This window comes from Anopheles gambiae, chromosome 2, assembly GCF_943734735.2.
Source record: "Anopheles gambiae chromosome 2, idAnoGambNW_F1_1, whole genome shotgun sequence".
Classification (NCBI taxonomy): Eukaryota; Metazoa; Arthropoda; class Insecta; order Diptera; family Culicidae; genus Anopheles; species Anopheles gambiae.
The window spans coordinates 12,149,274-12,173,455 of record NC_064601.1 but is presented as its reverse complement, the minus strand read 5'-3'; the positions used below and the strand labels follow the sequence as shown (position 1 = coordinate 12,173,455).

At 46.4% G+C, this 24,182-nt stretch overlaps 1 protein-coding gene across 2 annotated transcripts; it reads right to left on the bottom strand.

The window, feature by feature from the left end:
- Positions 1 to 4,198: 4,198 nt before the first annotated feature.
- Positions 4,199 to 23,178, bottom strand: LOC1281191 (serine/threonine-protein kinase VRK1). 2 transcript variants are annotated; one of them, XM_321130.4, is made up of 3 exons: positions 23,032 to 23,178; positions 6,665 to 7,124; positions 4,199 to 6,565 (listed from the first exon to the last, which is right to left on the bottom strand). In XM_321130.4, exons 2-3 carry the CDS (start codon positions 6,905 to 6,907, stop codon positions 4,829 to 4,831), a joined length of 1,980 nt encoding a protein of 659 aa, XP_321130.4. In that variant the 5' UTR covers positions 6,908 to 7,124; positions 23,032 to 23,178; the 3' UTR covers positions 4,199 to 4,828. The 2 variants fall into 2 exon arrangements, with proteins under 2 accessions (XP_321130.4, XP_061501072.1); XM_061645088.1 differs by lacking the exon at positions 23,032 to 23,178 and adding an exon at positions 7,376 to 7,451.
- Positions 23,179 to 24,182: the final 1,004 nt, after the last annotated feature.

Below are 24,182 nucleotides of genomic sequence, written 5' to 3'. Positions count from 1 at the left end.
CTGATAGTCTAGTCCTTCGATCCTGGCTCTGTAAATTCTCTACATGGTGTGCTTCTAACGGTGTAGTCCTGTGTCCTGAAAAATGTTCTGTCTTATCTTTCTTCCGATCCTCTACAAGTATAACTCATGCTTATAGTGTCTGTGATGCCTCTATTCCCCGTGTGTCCTTGTCTAAGGATCTTGGCGTCCTCTTTGACCCGAGTCTCACTTTCAAAGAGCATACGGACTATGTCATCAACAAGGCCAACAAAAGTCTTGGTTGTATTTGTCGCATGTCCACTGAAATTCGCGATCCTTTCTGTCTTAAGTCCCTTTATTGTTGCTGGGTTCCGTTACGTACTGGAATATGCCTGTATCATCTGGTCTCCTGTCCAAGTATCTCTGCTCCAAAGGATTGAGAGGATCCAGAGACGTTTTACGAGGATTGTATTTCGTAGGTCGCTGGGTCATCACTCTATTCCGCTTCCTTCGTATGACGATAGATGCACTCTATTAGGCCTTGCTAAGTTGGAGCACCGCCTCTCGGTCGCTCAGGCTTTTTTCGTTGTTGGCATATTGCTTAATACGATTGATACTCCTTCCCTTCTGTTAACAGTTAACATATAGGTAACACGTTTTGCTCGCAATGAGCCTTTTGTAAGAGCTATTTCGTCTTTAAATAGTACTTCAAATCTGTTCGCTTTCAACCTATCCTATCCTGTCTACCGATCCCGTCTTCGCTTCTTTTTCGTACCATAAACTCCTTCCAACTCATCCTGGCCGAGCAATTAATAAAATAAAATAAAATATAAAATAAATAAAATAAAATAACAACAATTTCATCCTTCTTCAAACAAGTGCTAACGCTAATTTACATTCGATTTTATCGTCCCTACTTTAAACCGGTCCGATTATCCAGCCCGCGATGCGATCGCGTTTATATTTATAACGCCCCAGGATGCTCACCGTTTCCGGGACATTAGTACCGACAGGACAGTCAGCTTCCAGCTCACACAGCTCCGAGAGCGCTCCTGCGAGCCCTCTTAAACCCGAAACAATCAGCGAAAAATGGTCTCCGGTGTACCATCGTTCTAGGGCGGTTCTTCGCGTGCGCGCACCCGCCCGCTTGCCGTTAGCCCATTTTCATTGATTTCGTTCCACAGGCACAGGCCCTTGAAGCTCCCCGGGGCCGTATAGCGAACGAGGAGGGGTATTGCATTTTTTTTAGTGCCAAACCGGTGCCTAAGAAGAAAGCCACACCTGTGAACGGTGTTTTTGTGCCACACTTTTGTGAACGACAACGAATCGCAGGAGGAACATTCCTCATCCCTCCATCTCTAGCTGGTGTGCAATGAGTGTATAATATTTACAAAAACTTATCACCATCATGGGTGCCTGTAAAGCGTTTCTTGTCTTTTTTTTTTTCTTTCATCCCAACACGATAAGGATATAGCATTCACTCCCTCCCCGGAAACATTCGCGAGCATGACGCGCCAACAATGGCAAACAATATACGCAATGCGTTTTACACGCACACGCAAGGGAAGGTTGCTTGGTTGCTTGCGGGAAGAATTCACCAGAGAGACATACATTATGCTTTATGCACAAATCGGCCCCCGGTTTTCATGGGTTTGAAAGGTAGAGCGGGGAAGCTGGAAATGGGGGCTGATTGGCTTTTCCCCACAGGCCATCGACATCGAGCTGCCGCGAAGCTGCCGATAACGAGGAACGAGCGTTTGTTGCAAGCAACTCCGAACTGCAAAAGGGGTTGATGGGATGGAGAGGTATCCCAGCTCTACCACCACTATCATCATCATCATCACCGCCGTGTACAAGTTGCCCCCCCCCCCTTCCTGCCCTTTGTCAAACTAGAAGTTCCGAGGAGTGTAGGAGTTTTAATCTAGTCCAGAGAGTTCAGGAATCTTCAGGAGACGGCGACAATATTCCACGCCTCGAATGCCCCCTTAAAACCATCCCCACGAGAAGATTCTTAAGCCAGCCCCGGAGATCCCGGGGCTCTCCCCTCCCATAGGCACTTCCTCCAGCCACGTGGAAGAGGCAGATACAACAACAATCCCTTCGGCGTTTGTTTGGATACACTCCATCCACTCCCACCACCCCACCACGCGATGTCTCTGTGGTTTTTTTGGCCCGTCGACCGTGCCACCGAGAGGCATATTTTATACGAAGGAAATTAAATACTTCCGTCTTACCTCGTCGGTTCCTGTCGAGTTTTTCCTGCCATCCTTGTATCCTTGTGGCTTGGTTTACTTCCCCCGGGAACACGCCTTCCGAATGTCGGATGTGTGTGTGTAGTGAGAGAGAGAGAGAGAGAGAGAGAGAGAGAGAGAGAGAGGCGAAGGGAAGGGCGTTTTAGAGCCCACCATCCCTTGCGGAGGATGAGGACGGGACGGGACGGACGGGCAAATACTGTTGAGATTATGCTGTGTCAGTTTGCGTTTGTAGTACGATAATGTGATATGGGTTTTGGTGGGCTGGGTGGAGTGGTGGTTGCAGCGAGTTCGGATGCCTTCTTCACTAGGAAGAACCAGTTTGAGGGGAATTACACTGGAAACACTGTGAGAGGACAGGAGAGGACAGAAAGGGGCGATACACCGGTGGGACAAATTTAGTCGCGTTTTACACTTTTACGCACCAATTCGCTAGCAATCCGGTATTTAATCCCGACATTCCAGGATGTCGTTCGCCCCTCCCCCAGTTTCGTGTGGGGGCATGGCATGACGTGGATACGGTGGAAAAAGGCTGCAATGAAAAGGGACTTTTTTATTAAAAGCTACGACGTTTTTCTACCTTCCAGTGCGCTGGTCCAGAGATCTGTTTTAAGAGGGTGCTAAAAGTTACTTACAGTTTTGTAGGGCTTTTCTTCGCGGGTACTTCAGGACTCCACACGATCTTGAAGCGGAATTTCAATATTTATTTAATAAAACGTTTTTCGGTACTCTGTTGCCTAAAATAAAGAGTTTATAATTAAATATTACATTATTACACTATTTCCTCCCCTAAACCTCTATATCCATTCACTTCTCCAATTGTATTTAAGCTCCTTTCAAAAGCTGACCCTAAAATAATTACACCGAACAATTAGATTTACAATAGATTTCGAGTTTCCGGTGGCTGCAATTGGCTCATCAAGATGTCACGCTTTGCCAAAATCCAGCCGGAAACGCTTTCTCACTTACCAGTGTCAGTATTACAGGGTTTTCCAGGGGTTCTCATAGTTGTGGGACACTTCCTAGACTCTTTCCCTTTGGAAGTGAACTTCATACGGAGGAATTTGGACTCTATGGCACCCTTTTTGGACAAGCTCCTTGGAAATTCCTATAGGATTTGTCCAACAAGAGTGCTGGAGTGTCCAATTCCCATTACATTAAGTTCATTTCGCGTAAGAAAGTGTTTATAAAGTGTCCCACAGCTATGAGAACTCCTGGAAAACCCTGTACATATTTCCACGTAATCTCATTAACTTGTGCTTGAAGGGAATGAAATTAAAAATTACATTTTATCCACCGTTCAAACCCCGTCCGCACCTCTCCATTCCTCCCCCCGCGGGGGCCCTGTTGACAGGTAACCCTTTTGTGCCCTTTTTTCGCACTAAAAACGCACCCCGTTCGTTTCCGTTTCCGTTTGCTTACAGCACCTCCTTCAAGTGTCGCTCCACTATTAATTCGCTCGCCCATTTTCCGCGGAAACCGGTCGGTGGGTCACGGATGGGAAAAGGATATTATCCCAGAGAGTGTTCCGGGTCACCGATATGGAGATTCAGTTCGGCGGAAAGGCCCTTGTCACCTTTGTCACGCCCGAAGGAGCAACAGTTTTTTGGTGGGAAAGTGATAAAAAGAGAAGCGGGAGGGTGGCTCCAAGGCTGGAAGAGGAGGAGGGCGTGTTGTGATTTACTATTTTAATTGTTTTTACACGACCTCGAGAGAGAGAGAGAGAAATAGATAGATAGGCAACGCTGTTTTGCTGCTAGTGGAGGAAAAAATGTCGTTCGCTTTGAAAAACGGCTTACAGGCTTTTGCCCGGAATTCGCAAAGGGACGATGACGATTGACATTTTCTCAGGACAGGCTTTCCGGTGGTGTTGGGGCTTTTAATGGAGCTTTTTTCTTTGAGTGTGTGTGTTCATTTTTTGCCCAAGTTCCTACAAAATAGTGCAAAAAAGTAATTAATTTTCCTTCGCGGGAAAAGGCAAATCATGCTTTAAAGTGAGAATCGTTTTATTTTCTTCATTAAGAGACGAATGTGTCAGTATACATCGTACAATCAATATGTCTACTCCTCTATCATTCGAATTAGTACTGTGTGTCATGTAAAGAAAACTAGTAACTGAAAAAAAAACACAATTCGTTGATTTGTTGGCACGCGAATAATTCAAACAGAAAGACGTTGTATTGGCCTGAAACAACAAAACAAAAGCCAACGATCGTTAGTATTTTATCGACGCATTCAACAGACGGTAGCGAATGGCTAAGTAATGGTCCTTCTTTGTTCGGTATTTGCCAAGCCATCTGGTTTTCGCACAAAACGTAACAATTCATTCGTGTTCGCTCTCTTTTAAATCTTTCAAAAAAAGGGGAAATAATAGCTGAGGTGGCTTGTAACTTCTAACGGAATGAACAAAACATCTACCAGAGAGTTGTATCGGGAGAAAATTCCAATTCGAAACCTTTTCCTACTTGCTGAGCAGTGTGTGTGTGCGTGTAAGCGCAACAATGCAGACTACCCTACCTATCTTTGCGAATGAGCATTAATTTAACAATTACTTCAAACTCATACGTAATACCATTAAATCAAACGAAACACGTTCCAGCACCCGTCGCAAGGTTTCATCAATAATCATCAAACAAACTTCGCGATACGTTGTTGTCCTCGGTGGCCGACGAGATATCGATAACATCCTGCGATGCTTCCAGCGATTCGTCATTCCTGCTCGACTCCAGCGACATGTTCTGCTGGGCCGCACTAACCACAACGGTGCCATTCTTCTTGCCCCGCGCATTGACCGACACGTTTGCGTTCAGCGTCAGCTGGATGGTGATTTCCTGGGGCGACTGGGAAGTGTCCGCATTTCGCGTGCGCTTCTTTCTCGGCGTTTCGATGCGTATGTTTATACCCTGCGCTGACGAACTCTGTACCACCGTGACCGTTTTCTCCTTGCGCCGGGTGGATCGATTTTCTTCGACAGCTACCTTTGCACCGTGCGCCTTCCCTCCTCCACGCGGTGGTTCCATTGGTTCCTTCTTCGGGTTTCGTCTCACTTTCGATAGGGCACGGGAAAGCTCTTCGTCCTGCTCGTCGTCCTCCTCATCGTACTGAGTGTTTGGCTCCGTGTCAGGCAAAGCCATTTTCCGTGGGTTAGGCAGGAGAGGTTTTTTCACCCTTGGTGATGCAGCCGCAGCAGCAATGGCAGACGCATCGGCACGGTCCATTCTGCGCTTAGCTCTTTGCGAGAGCACGGGCGAATCTTCATCATCGTCCTCCGGCGTGTTGGGCACCGTGTCCGCTACCACCGCGTGCGATCGGTTCGTAGTGCGCCCTTTCGTTTGCTTTACCAGCGAAGGACTTAGTACGGCTGACCTTTGATTTCGTTTCGGGGTGCGCGCTCTGTCGCTGTGCTCGTCGTCGTATTCCGGCGTGTTCGGTACCGTGTCGGCCAGCCCGTTCGATACCGAGGTGTCCAGTGTCCGGCGTTTCTTTCCCTTCGTTTTGTTCATCGGTCCCGAGGAATCGTTCACGTTCGTGCTGTTAGCAATGCTTACCTCCAGCACGCCCGTATTCGATGCTCCCAGCGTTTTGAGTGCCTTTTCGAATATTTTAGTACAAGCGGTGTACTTGGGCGTTTCGTTGTAGCGCATCCCGTGCACAAATTCCAGAAACGGCTGCAACACCTTCGGCACTGCCGCATGCTTCCGGAAGCTACGCTTCAGCAAACCAGCCACATCGCCCATACCTTCCTCCTTCATCTGCTGCACCTTGTTGCAATCCTTCAGCAGCTTGTCCTCCTTCCAGGGCAAACTGCCCCCGGCCCACTCGATCATATTGTAGGCCAATATCTCCAGATCACCCCGCATCGTCATCACGCCCTGGTGTGCGTCGCGCGACGTGTACTCGATCGTACCGTTGTGCTTCTTGCGCGGGTCCGGCTTGAACTGATCCTCCACCACGAACCGGCTCGCCATGCCGAAATCTACCAGATACAGCCGCTCCCGGCCACGATCACCCATCCCGAACAGAATGTTGTCGCCCTTCAGATCCGCGTGCACGTACTGGTTCGAGTGGATGTACTCCAGCACGTCCAGCATCTGCATCGCAGCGCGGCAAACAGTCGCCAGCGGCAGACAGTTGCCGTTCTGTACGTAAACCGACTGCAAGCTGGCACCGAACCGGGGAATCACCAGAAACCGATGCTTGACACCGTTCAGCGTGTGCGATCCACTGGCAAGGTACTGCGGCATGCCAAGGTGCTTCAGCTTGCGCAGCTTCCGGTACCGTTCGATGTCGTCCACCTTGCATATTTTGCGGTAGAAGTGAGTCTCGACAAACAGTGGCCCATTCTCATGCGGTTCCTAAGGACAAAGAAACGAGAGCCGGCGGGCATTTGAGTTTATACAACATGTTTGCTACAACAACATTCCCTAGAAAACAGTCCCCCTCCAGCTACTTACGATCTTCACAACGTTGGGATAATCGGCGACCGTTTTAGGGGCAGCATGGGTGAAGCAGTATGCGCAGTAAATCTCCCCGAACCCGCCGGCACCGATCGATGGCCCCACCTTCCACGGTACGTTGAGCGCATCGGTTAGAACCGTCCCGAGCGGGATCTTCTCCGGCCGGGTGTACAGATTGTTGGCACGCTTCGGGCGCTTGGCACCGCCCGCATCAGCCGGCCCTGGTTTCCGGCGGGACATTGCTAGGGCAGAAAAGACACACACACAGAAAAGCGCTAAAAACTAATGCTCAGCCGGGCACGAAAACAAGCGCGCGCCGATCGAGATTTTCGTTATTGTGATGCTGAATGGCCGCCAATCGGAATTTGACGTTGGTTGACGTTTATGGCAGTTTGAACGGTGACGTTTGTTCGGCGAGCGCCATCACGTGCGGTGGACAGTAGCGGAACTAGCAAAGCTGCAAAAAGATCGCGGAAAGATCGAATTTAATTTAAAATTATCGGTAAAATTGCGAGCACAACGGAGTTTTTAATAAAATTTGGTTAACGGCTTTATTTATTTGCTTTTCATCGATAATGGTTACTCGTTGCCAGCAACATTTGAATTACACGGTTGAAGTTTTTTAAGGCAATTTTGACGGTTGGCTCTGTCGGGGCGAGACGAACCAAAAATATTTCCCGGCCGGCAATTTGCATAATGGTTTCATACCTGAGAAAATGATCACAAGCAAAATCGTTGGCTGTTGTTAGGTACTCAATTACTCACATGAGCTGTGTAAACTACATTTCGGATTTTTACTTATTTTTTTCCTCTCAGCATACTACAATTTAAAACATCGTCACCCTGTTCTAAGACACAACGATGCTTCCCATAGCAACAACTCAACCATCGACTACCATAAATCATCAACCAATTCCAAGTCGAGACAGCCCAACGATAACGACACACATACACATTTGGCACAGAGCTAATAATCCCACACTGACTCTACCTAAGCTAGACACACGTCATACAATAAAGTGCAATTATTTCTCACTCTCTACTCCATTTTACGGCTGCACCGATGGCGCACGGGATAAGGGCGGCGTTTAACCACCGACTCTTCACCCGCTGGTACAAACGAAAGGAAGTCTCAGCCAACGCTCTCATGAAAGATGACCGTTTTCCGGTCACTTTGGAACGGGTCCAAAAGACGAAGAACGTGCACGTGTGCTGTTGGTGAAGTTTAACTGTTACCGTATGGGTTACTATTTACGGGAAAACGGCACATCCTTTGTAGCTCACTCGTGGAAATCCACTATCCCTTGTCCCAGTAGTGTGGCCCAGACCCTGTACTGCCTTTCGAGTGCATCTATAAAAGAAGGTAATCCCTGAACCTATAAATGAGAAAGTACACTCTGTTCTGCGTCTTCTTTTTCCACCTCCCAGCTGAAACGAGGCAAGAGCGACCGATTGCTATTGCACAGCAAGGCCAACGACGGGACATCAAGCCGGTGCTGGTGGGAAAATCTGTACAGCAGGATGCCTCACACACACGCAAGGTTTTACCGTAAGAACCATTTCAGCACAGCCCGTCACAAATGTCCTCGCAATGGTGAAGGCCAAGTGTTACACCACCGTTGTACGCCCCACCATGCTCGATAGGCGATGGGATCGTAATGGACGTCCGTTCCATTTGCCGATCCGGGCAACCCCACCCAGGTTCGGTGTCGTAAAAGTTTAATCTTCCAAACGATCGTCACCAAACCCAGGGCACCAAACACTGATCTGATCGCGAGGGACGAGTGCCAGATGATGGTGGTCTTCGTTGGCGATTAGTTCCAGACGGGTAAAGGGGAAATCGAGTGCCTGTGGGTTGCCGTGTCTAGTGCCGCTAAAAGCAGTGTATCTTCGTAATACCCTTCTCGGTAAGGTGCCAGGTTGAGAGGATTATAAAATAAGTAAATCACACGATTGTTGTTTTTTTGTCTCTTTGTGCTATGTACACGTTCGACGCCAGCAATGGGACAAAGTCATACAGCAAAATGGACCTCATTGCAAAGGCATTCAAGGTGAAGTAAAATGCTGCTTAACTCAACTAAAATGATGCTGAAACATAAAGATCAGAGCAAAATAAAATGGTATTTTTATGCTATTTCAATGCTTTTAGTAATCGTATTACAAAAAAATGGATATAGCAGTTGCATGGTTTTGGCAGATCGCTAGCAGGTCATTCGTTAAACAGTTACTCTACCTATCAACTACAGTACACGGGAAGCATCAACACGATGAATAAGGATGATAAAGCTCCCTCCAAATAGCAGAATTTTGTACATTTTCAGTAAAAAAACTAAACCACCTCATATCCACACAGTTACTCCTTAGTGATTCCTTGTACGGGTATAGCTCTACACTCCTGCCACCGAAGCACCATCAGCCTTTCAAAGTACAACTGCGATACGAACCGAAACAAGGGGGGGGGTTTTCTCGGGAAGAATAATTCCTTCACATCATATATACGCTTATCGTGCACTGCTGCACTGCTGCGTAAGTTCCGGATTCATCAAATACCCCCGCTCTACCATCACCATCAGCATCATCATCAGCAGCAGCAGCACCAGTCCCATGCTCCACACAAATGGTGAATGGTTTGTTCCGCCTTTTCCCTGTTTTTATCGGTACGGTTTCCAGTAGTTTCCGGCCATTGCATTTCTGCCTCCAAATCTCATTACTTCCGCCACATTAAGCCTTGTGCCATTCGACCGGGGGCTCTCCGAGTCGCCAGCGCCTTCCAGACCGTTTCTTACGATGCTGCTTGCGTTGTCGCCAACACCACCCCGTTAGTCCTCCTCATGCAGGAGGATATCCGCTGCCACGACGAAAAGGCAGCGAGCGGTGGTGTTCAATCGGACATACGGAAACGGCAACGGGAGGAGACGATGAGGCGCTGGCAGGACCAGTGGACAACGGGTGCAGGGCAACCAGGAGCACCAGGACTGAAGACGAGGAGGCTGATTCCAGACATTAATCTCTGGGTCAGCCGCAAGCATGGGGAAGTCGACTTTTTCCTCACCCAGCTCCTCACGGGGCACGGGTTCTTGCGCTCCTATTTCGTCGAGAAAGGCATCCTGGAAGGCTCGCCCAACTGCCCTGAATGTGGGGACGCCGCGGAAGACGTCGAACACGTGCTGTTCCACTGTCCACGGTTCGATCGGATCCGGAATGAAATGCAGCAGCGGTGCCATTCCCGAGTAACAATGGATAACATTGTCTCGGAAATGTGCGCCCGCAGCGATACGTGGGAGGCCGTCCGCGCCGCCGCCAGGACAATCTTCTCCACTCTCCAAGCGAGATGGGATGTTGAGCGTCCACCAACGGCAAGGCGACGCAGGCGGGCCAGACGGCGGGCGAGGGACGCAAATGGGGGTCCCTCAGGCCCTGCGGCACGGCAACAACCCGCGCCGCAAGGGCTACCGTAAGCTGGAAAGTTACTAATCTTTTATCTCTTTCTTTTCGTTTCTTTCCAGCATTCTTTTTTTCTTTTCTCTCCTCTATTTTCAGCTTTCTTCTATCTCTTTCTCCTTTTTCTTGTTTCCTCTATCCAAATCTCGTTTCAGGAGAACTGCCTTACGTGCTTGGAGTGGTGACCAACGATGCTGACCCCCCATTGCCCACCCGAAGCGTGGGCGATAGGACCAAAGGGACCGCGTCGCACCACGGAAAGCAGCGTAATAAGCAGAATCATCAGACCAGATCGCCGCAGAAGATGCGTCGTGACCCAGGGTGCAACCGCACACACGACTCCGCATGAAGTAATACGCACCACAAGCGTCCCGGCCGAGTTGGGTGAGTCGGAGAGGGGGATGGAATATGCTCACTCTTCGTTAACAAAAAAAAAAAAAAAAAAAAAAAAAAAAAAAAAAAAAAAAAAAAAAAAGCCTTGTGCCATTCCATCATGTCTCCCCATATCGTGTTTCGGGGTTTTACTCCGGGACCGAAGATGTCGCTTGCTTCATGTAGTTCTTTTTCCCCCCTCCCCGAACAAACTGGCGCTGTTTCTTTTTGTCACCATCACCAAATCAACTGTCACTAGGATCCGCGCACACCAGGCTCTGCATCTGATGAGTCGGCATTTCTTCCCAATTCCTTCCCCCCGACAGTGCGTGCGCGTGTGCCCTACATTGTCCCAACGCTTTTCTTAACCCCCCGCCCGGGATATACTATGGAGTAAACGATTCCAACGCATACTCCACTACTTTCTCCCTCAAAATAACAAAACCAAAAAAAAGGCAAGACTGATCCGTTTATCAATCCGGAAGTACATCAACAAGAGCGGGAAGCCAGATTTTCGTACCAGCGGCTTAAGAATTGATTTTAATCAAATGCATCCTAAACGTACGAGGGGTCTTCTTTTCGCCGTTTGACACTATGGATGGATCGATATCAGGGACACGCGAAAGCATCTCCACTTCCGGGAAAGCAGAAATGCGGGCAGGTCAACACAGTTGAAGCGGAAAAAGAAGTCTTGCTATGGAAAGACTAAGAATATCGTCATCATCATCATCATCATCATCATCATCAAGATTATCATCTCCATAAACAGACGGTGGTAACTTTAGGGATAAAATGTCCTCTCATGGAAACTTTATCATACTGTCCCCACCAAAAAAAACCACCAAATTGACATTCCTAACAAGTGTACTACCTAATTCTACCTGCTGCTGTTGATACTTTGACAGATGGTTATGAAGCAGATGGCAGATCTGTACTTGACGGGCATCTAGCAGGTTTGGATTAGTATGCTTTCTTGGTAAAGATTTTTGTTGGCCCCTTCTCATAGCATCCAAATGCTTCTAGAAGAGTGCAATTCCGCCTGGATGAAACACATCAACTTGTCGGTTAGGTTTAACCACAAATGGATGCTTCTACGCTTGCACGGAGCGGCACGCCCCCCTAACATCCTGCTCCAGCAGGAGTCGTCAATCAACCACAATTCTTCCACCAGGTCTACAGCACACCACAGTACCACCAGCTAGTGCTTCCACCGTTGGGTGCGCTGAACTCATGTTGATGAGTTTTTAATTTCTTTGCATCGTTCATCGAACATGGTGGGGCGGGGAGTTCGCGGAGGGCAAACTTTTACATGGATTAAGCCTATCAATCAATCAGATGGAAATACGGCAGCCCCGCATCCTGCAACCCGTGCGGTGGCGGTGATGGACGGTTGCAAGATTAAAGGATTAGTTGCGGCAAACGGGGGCCAGTTTCCCAATTAGCTACCGAAATCGCTTTATCGTTCCATCGTTAACGTTTCGGTCGGTCAACGATAGAGTTGTTACAATGTTACAGGATATGCAAGCAAGGAAACTAGCAATTTCTTTTCATTCCTTTGAAACGACACTGGTAACGAACGGAACTAAGATAGACATCCTCCATCCTTCGATGGCTTGATTTGACATGGGATGTCTATAGTTTTTTTTTTTTAATTTTGCTTTCTCCACCAGTGCCCATTAAGTCGTTTGACGGGGTTTACATACGAGAGACATTGATTGTGCTAGCTTGTGGCCTTTGCGATATGGAAGTATCATCGCCAGGCCCATTAGATGCCCATCACTGAAAGCACCCATTAGTGATGTCCCGGAGGATAGTGATGCCGGTGCACAATTCTACGCACTGTAAAACTGAGGACTCAACATCGTCCTTCATAACCGGTGCTGGTGGGTGGCTTCTTACTTCCCGGAATCCAACACCAACCGACCGGTAGTTTTTAAGTTGTGCCCCCATTATCGCAAGTGGCTCACGGTAAAGAACTAACACACACATCAACACTCACCAACAGTAGAGCCATTAATGTAGAGCACGGCTGCAACAAACCCTACTCAATAGCAGAGTGACTGCAGCATCGTTTTTGCTCACCCACAGACACAAACAGTACACAAACTAACGAAACAAAGCGGGAAAGCGTTCCCAGGCCGTTCCAGTTTCATTTCCTTCGCTATTAGAGGAACCGTCAGGACGGCGAACCTGACGGATCAACGGGAGTAAGGGAAGTGTGTACGACACTAGCAGCCAACGTCATCGACGTCGTCGTTGGCATCGTCATTTCACTAATGTGGCCCATTTCCTGACCACCATCCGTTGTGGAGCGGGTCTCGTAAGGCTCGTAAGTATGTCGAGAGGCTCCATTTCTCTATTGGTATGGGCGCGTTGGCTCAAAACGGTTTCATCCTGCATCCTGCAAGCTGCTACCACAACGGAGGGCCAACAAATTATGACGATGAATGTAAGAATGTGATGAGAGTCATCAAAAAGGTGGCACTGGAGGGGTTTGTGGAAGAAGAAGGATTTTTTTTTTGTCAAAAAATGGTTTAGCTTTCCTTTTTCTGAATTGCTTATTAAGCAGGGCCCAAAGAACGTCCGTGCCGTTCGCTTTGATGTCATGGTGAGACACTTTAGACACTCTGGTGTGTATGTGTGTGTTTTAGGTTAAAAGCGAACAACATAATGAGGCTAAAACACAACAAAACAAACCTTCGACAGGTCCTATTGTGCACGCTGTGTTTTGTGAAATTAAAATAAGCAACGAACTCCCCCAAGCACCACAACTGTCCCGCAAACGACGTCACCGTCTCGTTCGAGTCTCTAATGCCAACTGTACACGACAGTTTAAAAAGATTTCATTTCCATTTGCATGGTGTGTTTTTCCAGCCCCCCTTCAGCAAATGTCGCCCCAAACGGAACGGAACTCTCAACGGAAAGGAAACCAGTTGCGTCAGCCCAAAAGCAACGCAGGCAGGCAACCAGCGCCTGCAGCACGCTCATTAACTGACAATGGCGGTCCGTTGCCATGCCGCCAGTCAGCAGATTTTGTTTGCCTCTGCCCAGGCTCTTGAGACTCTTGCAGAGAACTGGGAACCCCAGGACTGGTTGAATCGTGGAAAGGACACGCGGCGGGTGAGTTTGCTTGCACTATGTGTGTGTGCGTAAAACGTTGCGCATTTTGTAGAGCGAACAGACGATCCCAAGCCCAGCCGATGATGGGCAGCAAATCAAGAACACTGAACCGAAGCACAGAGCCAATATTTACTTCCACAAAGCGAAAGCAATTTATTAATATACATTCGTCCTGCGTCAAACGGTGTTCGATGTGATGAAAGGCGGTTGAAAACGGGAGGTGCGGATGCTACGGCACGGTTGGCAAATCCTACCATAAGGAGCCCTGCTGCTACTGCTGTTGATGATGATGATGACGAGAAGGGACATTTTCGAATGCAAATATTGAACCATATCGTCAATTGGGTCCTGAGGGGGGTATGGACCGCACAGTTGGAGATTGTGTAGATTCGAGCAAAAGGCACCGACATTTTTGGGGATGAATATTTCATCTGCCTTGAGGGACAATGCTGCTGCTACGCTGATGCTGATGATGATGATGGGAGACATGTGTGGGTTGCACTTGAGTGATGCTTTCCCAGCACATTCAAGCAAGACAGATTCAAGTGTGGAGAGTATTGATCGGCTAATGAAGTGGAATCGTTCGTAATGTGTAGGCTGAGGTGATTGATTTTGGGCGCTTTTCCCGTGTAAAATGTGGAGCAAAATTGGCTAGAAATAGGGCATTAGATTCGTTCTTACTGGTTGGAATTTTGAACAAAATATTGGTACTGTCTACAACAGTGTACTATCTTGCTCTATTCCCTATTTTCATTGGTAAAATACCAACATACTGCATTAAGGCCCTTTAGCAATTCCTTTCCCAGCAAAGCAATCTCAGAAAAGCAACAAAAATGTTCATAAATTTTAAAACAAAAATCAACCGCCCTATATGTCCCACCAACTGCGTACATTAGGTCAACAAAGGGACCATATACAGCTCATTCTTTTAAAAATCCTCAGTATACCTCACCGCAGTCCCGTAGTCGTAGTCGAGACGGCAGCTCCCAGAAAACCCCTTTGAGACGTTCGATTCATCTTCTGAAATATTCTTTTGTTTTCCTTTTTCCGAAATTGAAGTCCCAATGCCTTCGGCTTCTGTTCGTCTTTCCCCTCTTTTCCATTCAAAGTTCTTTGTGCTCCTTTTCTGGTCAGCTCCCAAAAATGCTTCAGTCATCCCATCCCAAACAAACATTTGCTCACCGGCTAGTTCACAAGATGGGCGTAACGAAAGCAAGTGAAAAAAGAAGACTTTCTTCATGTTACATATTTCAAATCGCAAATAGGAGCAGCAAATAGGTAAAAACAATAGCAACGGAACGACACAAAAACTAGTTTAAAATGTATTTATTCTCCTACCGGAGTCTCACCTCAATCAGCGCACCATAACCACGCACAGCACACCGATCTGTACCGGTCAGGCCGGGACTGGTTGTACCCTGGTATGATGGGACTTGTGAACTTTTATTTTTTTATTTTATTTTAAAGAAAAACTCGATTAAAAACTCTTTAGGAAAATTTCCACACAGCGCCATTATAACAAGTCCTTCCACGAATCGGTGGATCGCTTAATCGTCTCAGCTGAACCGAACAGGGACGAAAAGCTTCAACGATTCTGCCGCAAAACCAACTTGAGCCGCATACAACCGTGCACAAAACCATTGTTTTTGGCAGTTTCCAAATGAGCAGCAGTCATGATTTGGCTTTTGGGAGGGAAAATTGATGTGAGTTTTTCCCTCTCTCTCTCTCTTTCCCTTCTCTCTTCCCAATAAAGTTGGTCCTTCCTGCTACAGGACGATGTAGAGTGGAGGAATTAAACCATCAACTCGACGGACGAGAGAGAGAGAGAGAGAGAGAAAGATAGAGAGAGAGAGAGAGAGAGAGAGAGAGAGAGAGAGACAGAATCGCCATCCATTTATCATGAGATGAGCATTGTATGCGAATTTTTCTTTTTGTTCATTTGTTCGTTTGTTTGTTTGGTCCGTGTTTCAATCACAAAAGCTTCCCCCCAAAAACATGCCCCGCACACGAGTCCTTTGCCTGCAGGAGGAAATATTTAACCCATCAAAGACATTTAGCATTTGGCCAGCGTTCGGTACATTTATCGTGGTCGACTGCCGGACAACTTCTTTAGGGCAACGGTCCATTACACCGCATCTGCTTGAGAAGCTTGCTGGTTGGAGGATGGATAAGGGGATGCCAAATTATAAGAAAAAAGGATATAAATTCCATTGAACAAAAATAACAAAAAAAAAAACAGTTTAAATCCAAAAACAGAGCCATCAGAAAACTCTTTCCTACGGTCGAACAGTTGGGGACGGCCGGGCGAGCCAACTGTGGCGATTATTCAGCGATATTTCGGTTTGGTTTGTAAGGATGTTTTTTTGTTTTGCCCCGCTACGAACGTCTACTTGTTTGTTTGTCCAGTTTCAAAGAACAAAGGCGTGCCAAACTGGGAAGCAATTTCCAATTGCAAAAATGGGTTTCGTCTTCAACACAAGAATGAAAGAAGTTGGAAAAAAGCCATCCCCCACCATCGGCAAAGAACACAATGAAAAGGATTGGACAACATTTGCATTTGACCGATGGCAACACAGAACGGTGTGGCGTTGCAAAACGACACAGACAGGAGGGAAATGAAAAGTTCTGCTTCTGCCAGGAGCTTGAGAGAGAGGGAGAGCAGGGAGCGAGTTTCCACTATCTTTAAGGGCACAAGTTTACCGAAACTGGAAAGAAAAGGGGCCAGCGAAACGCTCAGGTGACACTGGTGCGCTGCACAAATGGAACTAAGAGACAATCTAGCAAACTTGCTTCCCAGTGCAGAAACTGATTTAACTAACATATTAAACTTTCGAATCAGACGTTTAAAAATAGAAAAGAAAAAAAAGAACAGAAAAAATGGCTGAGCACAATAAAAAGATTAAAAACGGGCACAAGATATGTTAGTTTCTAAAGTAAAGCATGGCGAATGGCACTTACCGGACACCTTCCCGTTTCGGGTTGGGAACAGATCCAGTGAGTAAATGTGGAAGTATTCTTTCTTTCTGCTTCTTGTTCTATTTCTTAGATTTGAACCTTTTTCTATGGTCTGGTTGATCGCTGCACACACACCACACCTCAAGGGAGCTGCATTGCGGTGGTAAGAATTACTTTTGCAAAGATCTGCAACCATTTAACGAGGCTATGCACCTGTGAGCTGGTGGATAAAAGTTTTTAATTTTGCTACCCAAGAAAATGCTACCAAAGCCAATATGCGCCAACAGGAATGGTTGCTTTTCTTGTGCGATTTTGGTCATATTTTTGTATTCTTTATGGGAGTATTATGTTGAGTTAGTTCAGTTTATGAACTATCTAAAAGATTAGATTTAATTATCTTCATTTTAATTTTATATTTTGTTTTATTTGTTTTACTTCGACTTAGATTACTTTTTTTCAACGCTGGACTCTTTATTGACTAAGCTACAAATTTCGCACAGTGAGAGGTATTGTTTGAATTGTTTGCATATCATTTTACGCAAAATTGAAATTTGGCAACCAACTATTTTGCGACCAAGATCTTTGCGACCAAGATCTATGCGGCTAAGAATTTTGTGATCAAGAACTTTGCGACCAAGAATTTTGTGAGCAAGGAACTTGCGACCAACAACTTTGCTACCAAGATCCTTGCGGTCAAGAATTTTGCGACCAAGAATTTTGCGAACAAGAACTTTGCGACCTAGAATTTTGCAAACAAGATTTGGCGATCAAGGATTTTGCGACCAAGATCTTTGCGACCAAGATCTTTGCGAACATGAATTTTGTGACCAAGAATATTTCGACCAAGAATTTTGCGACCAAGAACTTTGCGAACAAGAACTTTGCGACAAAGAATTTTGCGAACGAGAATTTTGCGACCAATAACTTTGCGACCAAGTATTTTGGAACTAATATCATTACGACCAAGGTTTTTGCGACCACGATTTTTGCGGCAAAGGATTCCGAAACCAAGATCTTTGCGACCAAGACTTTTGCGACCAAGAATTTTGAAACCAAAATCTTTGCGACCAAGATCATTGCGACCAGGAATTTAGCGACCAAGATCTTGGTTTTACTACCAAGAACTTTGCGACTCATATCTTTACAACCAAGAATTTTGCGCCCTATAGCTTTGCGACCAAGGGGTGTGCGACCAAGAATTTTGGAAATGGGACGGAACATATACAACATAGCAACCAAGGATTATATATACGATGCGACATTAACTTTTGGTATAAAACATCGGGACTGTCGTTAAACACGGCACGCTTGGTCAACCTATATTTAGTAAGAATGAAATCTATCTTCTTATTACTCCTTTATTATTTTTTGTTGTTGTTATGCTTTAAGATATTACTTTAAAACCTTTTGTTTAGAAACTATAGGAGCTCTTTGATTATTTTCTAGACATGCTTTACGACCTAATCGTTCCAATGAATCTTAAATCCCCTTTCAACTACAATTCTTAACAGCGTGTCCACATTTAAGTCCAAGGTATAAAAACGATGCCAGGACACATAAAACCAATCCTGCACAAAAGCACCTTAAATCGAATCCTTCACCCATGGAACGACTAATTTTATTACCATCCAAGAAATCAAACTTTATTTATTGTTATCGAAAATGCCATTCCTTCCTGCTACTGGCAGATGATTTCCTCGGTTGCCCTTCTAACATGAACTTTCAAGTCGGTACTTTCCTTAATTCTACATTATTATTATTGCCCCATCTTTCGACAGGGAATAAAAATCCAAACAAAAGTGCCCAAAAATATTGCCATTGAAGCTATGGAAAGCGTTGCAACAAAGCTGCCCACCATAGCCTCAATGTAAATCATTTCTCCATTTTATCGTCACCACTTTCGGCCGGCTAAATTGGAATAAAAGATCACAAACATACATACTACAAGCAGCGAAATCATTTCCACTCGGCAGCAACGGAATGAAATCGCCAAATGGAATGAAGATTTTATGGCACAGCTTTCGCTTTAAAGCAATTCGTTTCATTGGAAATGAAATTTTTATCGACACTTCGATTACCAAGACCAAAAAAGCTGAGACCACCGGTGGAAAGCGAGCAACACTAGAGGCGGCAACACAGTTTAAAATGCACCACACCAAATAAAACCACCGATTTGGGGAGAAAAGGTTTTAGCCACCGTAAAAGTTGATCCTTCGCTTCATCCTGGTTCGTCTCGGTGCACGGAGCAGCAGCAGCAGCTCTCAATAAAATGGACTAAAATCTCAACAACCGCCAACAGCCGTGAGAAGGTGTTAAGAACGTTCAGGGACACGGGGTGCCATAAAACTGCACACTACACCCGTTCTCGGAGCAATTCGCCTGGAGCGTAAGCAAGTCCCGGACCAAACGGAAGCCCCAGACACCATCAGACCAATCGCCATCGATCGCACTCGCAGCACAATTGGATGCAATAATAGTCGAAGTGGCATTATTCGAGTATCGTTCCGATTTCCATTTCGCGGATATTAGCTAAACGTTCTGGTAGCAAGCGCCATCGGCAGCTGCTATGACTAAATTGTTGCAGCAATCTAGGCTGCCCTACTAGCTGCCGTGGCCGTGGTACGATTCATCTAACTCATCCCGTTCGAATGCCGGCGTGGCCCCCGGGGGGATGCCTTGGATGGAAACCTTAGCTTATCTTAGCCAACCCACAGTGTCCACCCGCACGTAGCGCGTATATATTTCCGCTTTATTTTCTATTATTGCACGCTATTTCCGGGCTTTCTTCGAGCGAGTGTTTGGATTTTTCCCCGCGTGCCCCCGGGCCAGCCATTAGGAAAGAAGCGCCAAACGGTGTCTCTAATGGCTGTGCCAACTGTGCAATGGTTGAGCGGAAGGAACGGCTCGGTGACTGCACGTGATCATTTTTAGTGCCTTTCTGTGTGTATATGTGTGTGAGTGTGAATGTGGAAAGGGGTGGATATGGGAATGTTATTATTGCGCGAGTGTTTTATGCATATCGTTGCACTTTCTCGGAGTGCTAAAGTGTGGCGTACCGAGCAGAACAGTACAGTGTGTGCCACAGATAGTCGGTACAATTGAAATGAAAAAAAGTGCGTAAAACAATTGAGAAAATGTTGAATTAAAATAGATATTAATTTCACGATAACATTCCTTTGAACCAACCACTCAACAGTTTCATACTTCTATTCGTAACAAATCCCATGTTACATCCCTGTTTCTTCCCCGAAATCACTGCCACTACACTTACATACCGCACCGTGCACAAAAATCCGGACCGCGCCGGAAAACTCGCCTCGGTCGCCAGCTGGCGCTTGAGGTTGGGGGCTTGGGAAAGAACCCATACGACCCACGGCATCGCGCATGAAACTTTCCCATATCCATAAAGCTAATGTCTGCCCACTCGAATCGAAGCACAGGCTGCCACACAACAGCAGGACAAAGGCACATGCACAAACGCATCCACTTGCTTGCACGGTTGCTTTCTCTATGGCAAGCACGTATGATGGCGTTTCCGTGGTATGTTGCGAAATTCGTAAAAAGCAACGAATTTCGATAGCGAAAACTTGTACCACTGATTTGTTTCTGGTGCTTATTAGAAGAGTGAAAAAACCCATCAATTGTTAGGAAAAGTCGAGTCAAGAAAGGACATCAAACACACACACTTTCTTTCAGAATCGGATAAGAAAGATTCGAACCAATTTGCATACACCAACGTAAACGAAGGTGAGAAATAATGTATGTACCACTGTAGAGAGAAGGGTGCATTAAATCCTTTTCCCTCTTACATTGTACTCCAAATAGCACATTTTCCCTTAACCCTATCGGTTGAATGAACTATCCTTCTGGGAAGCACTCCCTTGGGGGTGCTATTGTGTGGCCGAATCCCCGGCAACGATCCTTACACCCTAATGGGGCGGGTGTATCAAAGGGTTAAATTGTACTTTATGAGTAGTTTTGATTTTATCTTCCCAGCACCCGCAACAATGCAATTCGCCCCCCTTCGCCCCGAAACAGCAGGAAAAGTCAACTTCGAACGTGTGTCGGCGTATGTCCTCATTCTGACTATAATGTGCGCTTCCGTTGCAACACACGAGCGACAAGATAATCGCATTTGTACGAGTGATCAGCACGTTCCAGTGTGGCGAGAAAGCATGGCACTTCCATGTGTGTTAATCGGCATTTCCTGTACCTGACTTTGTGCTTGACTTTATTAGCTGCAGGTGCTGCAGGTCCTAAACGACAGTTTTTGAACTATACCAACATCAGGGTGTATTACAGTTCATTTAGACGAACTGCTTACCCTATAGCAATGTTACAATGACATAGTCAAATTGAATTTCTTCAATACTTCTTGTCGAACAAAGCATTAAAATTCGCATCACAGCTCAGGTGGAATCACAGATGGAACTGATGCTGAATCAGCACACACAAAACCTTTCCCCAACCGGAGTGGCAACCATCGACATCCCGAAGACGTTACAGTTGCACCGAAACGAAAACTAATCATGCTGTCGTCGCATGCAAAACAGTATTACTTCCACGCAATATCATCCCCATCTCGAAGCCGGCCGGAATGAAACCAACGCCAGACCCTCCCCCCCATACATAGTTGCAGCAGTGCAATCGTCCAAACAACTGCAAAAGCATGTAATTGAATCGATTTTCATCGACTTGCTTGATGCGTTCATGCGCCCGGTACGAACGGGGTACGATTAGCTTGGCATCGCCGGATAGCTTTTGAACTTCCCAACCCAACCTCCGCCCACCGAAGGAAACTGGAACACATCCCGACAATTTTAAACAGCCACTACACTTCCTTCCGTCGGCCCATCCTGGCTGTAAATGAAGCTTTCCACACTCGCAATGGAGATCTTTTGTTTTCCTTTTGCGAATGGTGTATTGCTTCTATTGCTGCGCCTCTACGTTGCGCCAGGAGAACCGCACAACCGTTCCCTCACAACTTTATGCGAAAGACAACGAGATGGGGGTTCCATCGGGTTTGGGAACAATGATAAGCAAAGGGGAGCGCTTCTTCAGCGCTGGCGTTTTGGTTTCTCTGAACACCACCATCACCCCATTTGCCTATTTGCAAAGACACCGATCCCGTAGGAAAACAAAAGGGATCACAAATGTTGCTGTGGGGTTTGCGGGAGCTTTCACTTTGCCATTCGCACAAATGAAAGCCAGCCACAGCCAGTGTTGTGCGGGGTCTGCTCCCCGTGGTGGATGGTAAACTTCGCATTCCGTACGGGCTAGGACGCGCCGTGCTGTTTTTGTGCAATGGGCCGTGTGTGCAAACGGTTTTGGAAAATGCTCGATCGATTCTAACAAGTCGTTCTTGACTGGTGCCGCAGTACCGGGAAGCCATGCCCGTTTATCCCCCGAGCAGGAAAGGAAAACAAGACTCTAACTCACTAACTTTGCCTGTTGTTGTTGTAGTTCGGTTTCCGCTTGCGTGTACTCGCATCCGTCTACCGGGAGCTTAAATCAATAGTGTGCCACAGTTGGCTATTGTGTGCTTGTTTACGAAAAGGCTGCCAGTGAGCAGGTGGGATGAGAAGGGCTGGGAAAAGCTCGAGAAAACTTCCCACAACCACTTAGCAAAACAGAACACTGTATAATTTAAATGTTTTATTTAGCTTTCCTTCGGTGGCGGAAAAGGGTTATTTAGCTCTTGTGTAGGACAAAAGTTCAATTTTTCTGTTAACATTTCAAGTGATTTTAAACGATACAAATAAATTGTGAGATCCTGCCAGATCTCTTTCCTAGGAATTGTCTTCCAAATGGCAAACCACAAGTACCCAAGTACCTTCACTTACCCCGTTTGCTAAACACACATTCCCCAATGTTGGAAATAGCAACAACAGCGGGACCAAAGTACCAATTTACCGCCGGGGGAAAACACGCAAAGGAAATCAACAGCCATTCGCCAATCCAGGCTGGAAAAGCTGGATTTTTTCCTACGGTGGAAAGTTTTGCCCAAAGTCCACCGCCCGGGATACAACTATTCATCCGCGTACCGAATCCGGCGCAACGGTTAGGACTCGCGGCATGTGCCGGTTCGGAAAACGCAACACGAGAAAGTTCAAGTAAACATACCTACTACTACTACCTGACCGGGGTTTAACTATCTCCTCCGGAGCTCCGGTTAGCTAAAGCTCGGTATTTTTGTTTGTTTCGCTGAAACTTGCTACTAGTTTCTGGTTCTATTTACTGAACGACCGACAACAGAGCTTCCCTTTCCCACTATGTGAGTGTTCTAAAATGTAGCTTCATGATGTTGCTTGAAGCAAACAAACGCTGCGGGGCTGATGAAGAACGATACAGCGAACCTACGCTACTCCGCTTCCAGTTGCGTTTTCCCGGGCAGATGCTCTCGCGTACTAAGGCACACACGCATATTCGTATTTCTTTCACACAGCTGTAGCTTGGAAAGGGACTCTTCCACATACCTGCACCAGTGAGCTGGTCACTGCCGTGTGTATTTACTTTCGTTTTGCCGCTTTCGGGTGTAAAAATACAGCACTTTTCCCGGAACATGCGAACCACCGGCACACCACCGAAATGTAAACACTGCGCGCTGAGCTGTCAGCTGACTGTCAAGGTCATATTTTCGAAACAGGAATCTTTGTGGCCCGTTGTTCGAATATCATAGTAGACGGGTAACGGTCAATTTGAAAAATAAAACATTTTCCGATAACTTTGCATAGCAAAATAAGCTAAAGCGTGGAACTCAACCAGAATATGAAGTTAGGAGAATGTGGGAGACAAATCGGAAGAAAATCCATCTGAGTATGATGTTTTACAGGGCGGCACATCTATTCACAGCCCACCGTATGGATGATAATTTATACACTAATAATATTTAAAAAAATCAAAATTTTCATTATTCTTTAGTTTCGGGGTTTGTTATCTTCACTTAAATCAAACATGGTAAATCACTTCCCAACAATGCAACTGTTTGACATTCCGGGGCAATAACGTACACTGTCCCTAAGCAAAAAAAGGGACACAAAATTGTTGGCCACCACCACCACCACTGGCAGGGAAACGAGACTGGAAAAAGGATCTGCAAATTGCGGATGATCTGGTTGCTGCAAACACTCTCCCCTCCCTGGGGGAACAGCACACTTCCATATGCAGCCGACATGAAAGGACGGCCACCAGACACCACACCAGTTCATCATTCGATTGTTTACGATGCCGACGGTGGTTGCGTTGGTGCGCCTGGTGTTGATATTGGTTGGTGGTGGCTTTGTTGTTGGTCCGGAAAATTTATGACAAATTTTGATCTATTGTTGGCGTATCCTTCGAACCTCCTTCCCCTTGCGCTGGGCCGGTGGGATTTGACCGAAAGGAACACTTACCCGAAGGACAGCGCCATGTGTGGGTTGGTGTTAGCATGCAGATACGGCGGGCAATGGACTTTTCATGCATACGACGTGTTAATCATCCCACTAACGATCCTTCTATTTCCCTTGAAACAATCCCAACCCCCGTGTCCTGGATGAACCCTCTTGTTTTACGCAGGACCGTAGATTGAGAAAGGATTTAATATGTGCAAACACAGACCTACCCACACACACATACACACGACCATACG

What these genes read in the sequence shown, in the direction of transcription:
- LOC1281191 (XM_321130.4), bottom strand. Translation starts at nt 6,907, where the DNA reads ATGTCCCGCCGGAAACCAGGGCCGGCTGATGCGGGCGGTGCCAAGCGC. An exon ending in ATCCCAACGTTGTGAAGATC is followed by an intron (nt 6,566 to 6,664) that starts GTAAGTAGCTGG and finishes CTTTGTCCTTAG; the next exon opens with GAACCGCATGAGAATGGGCC.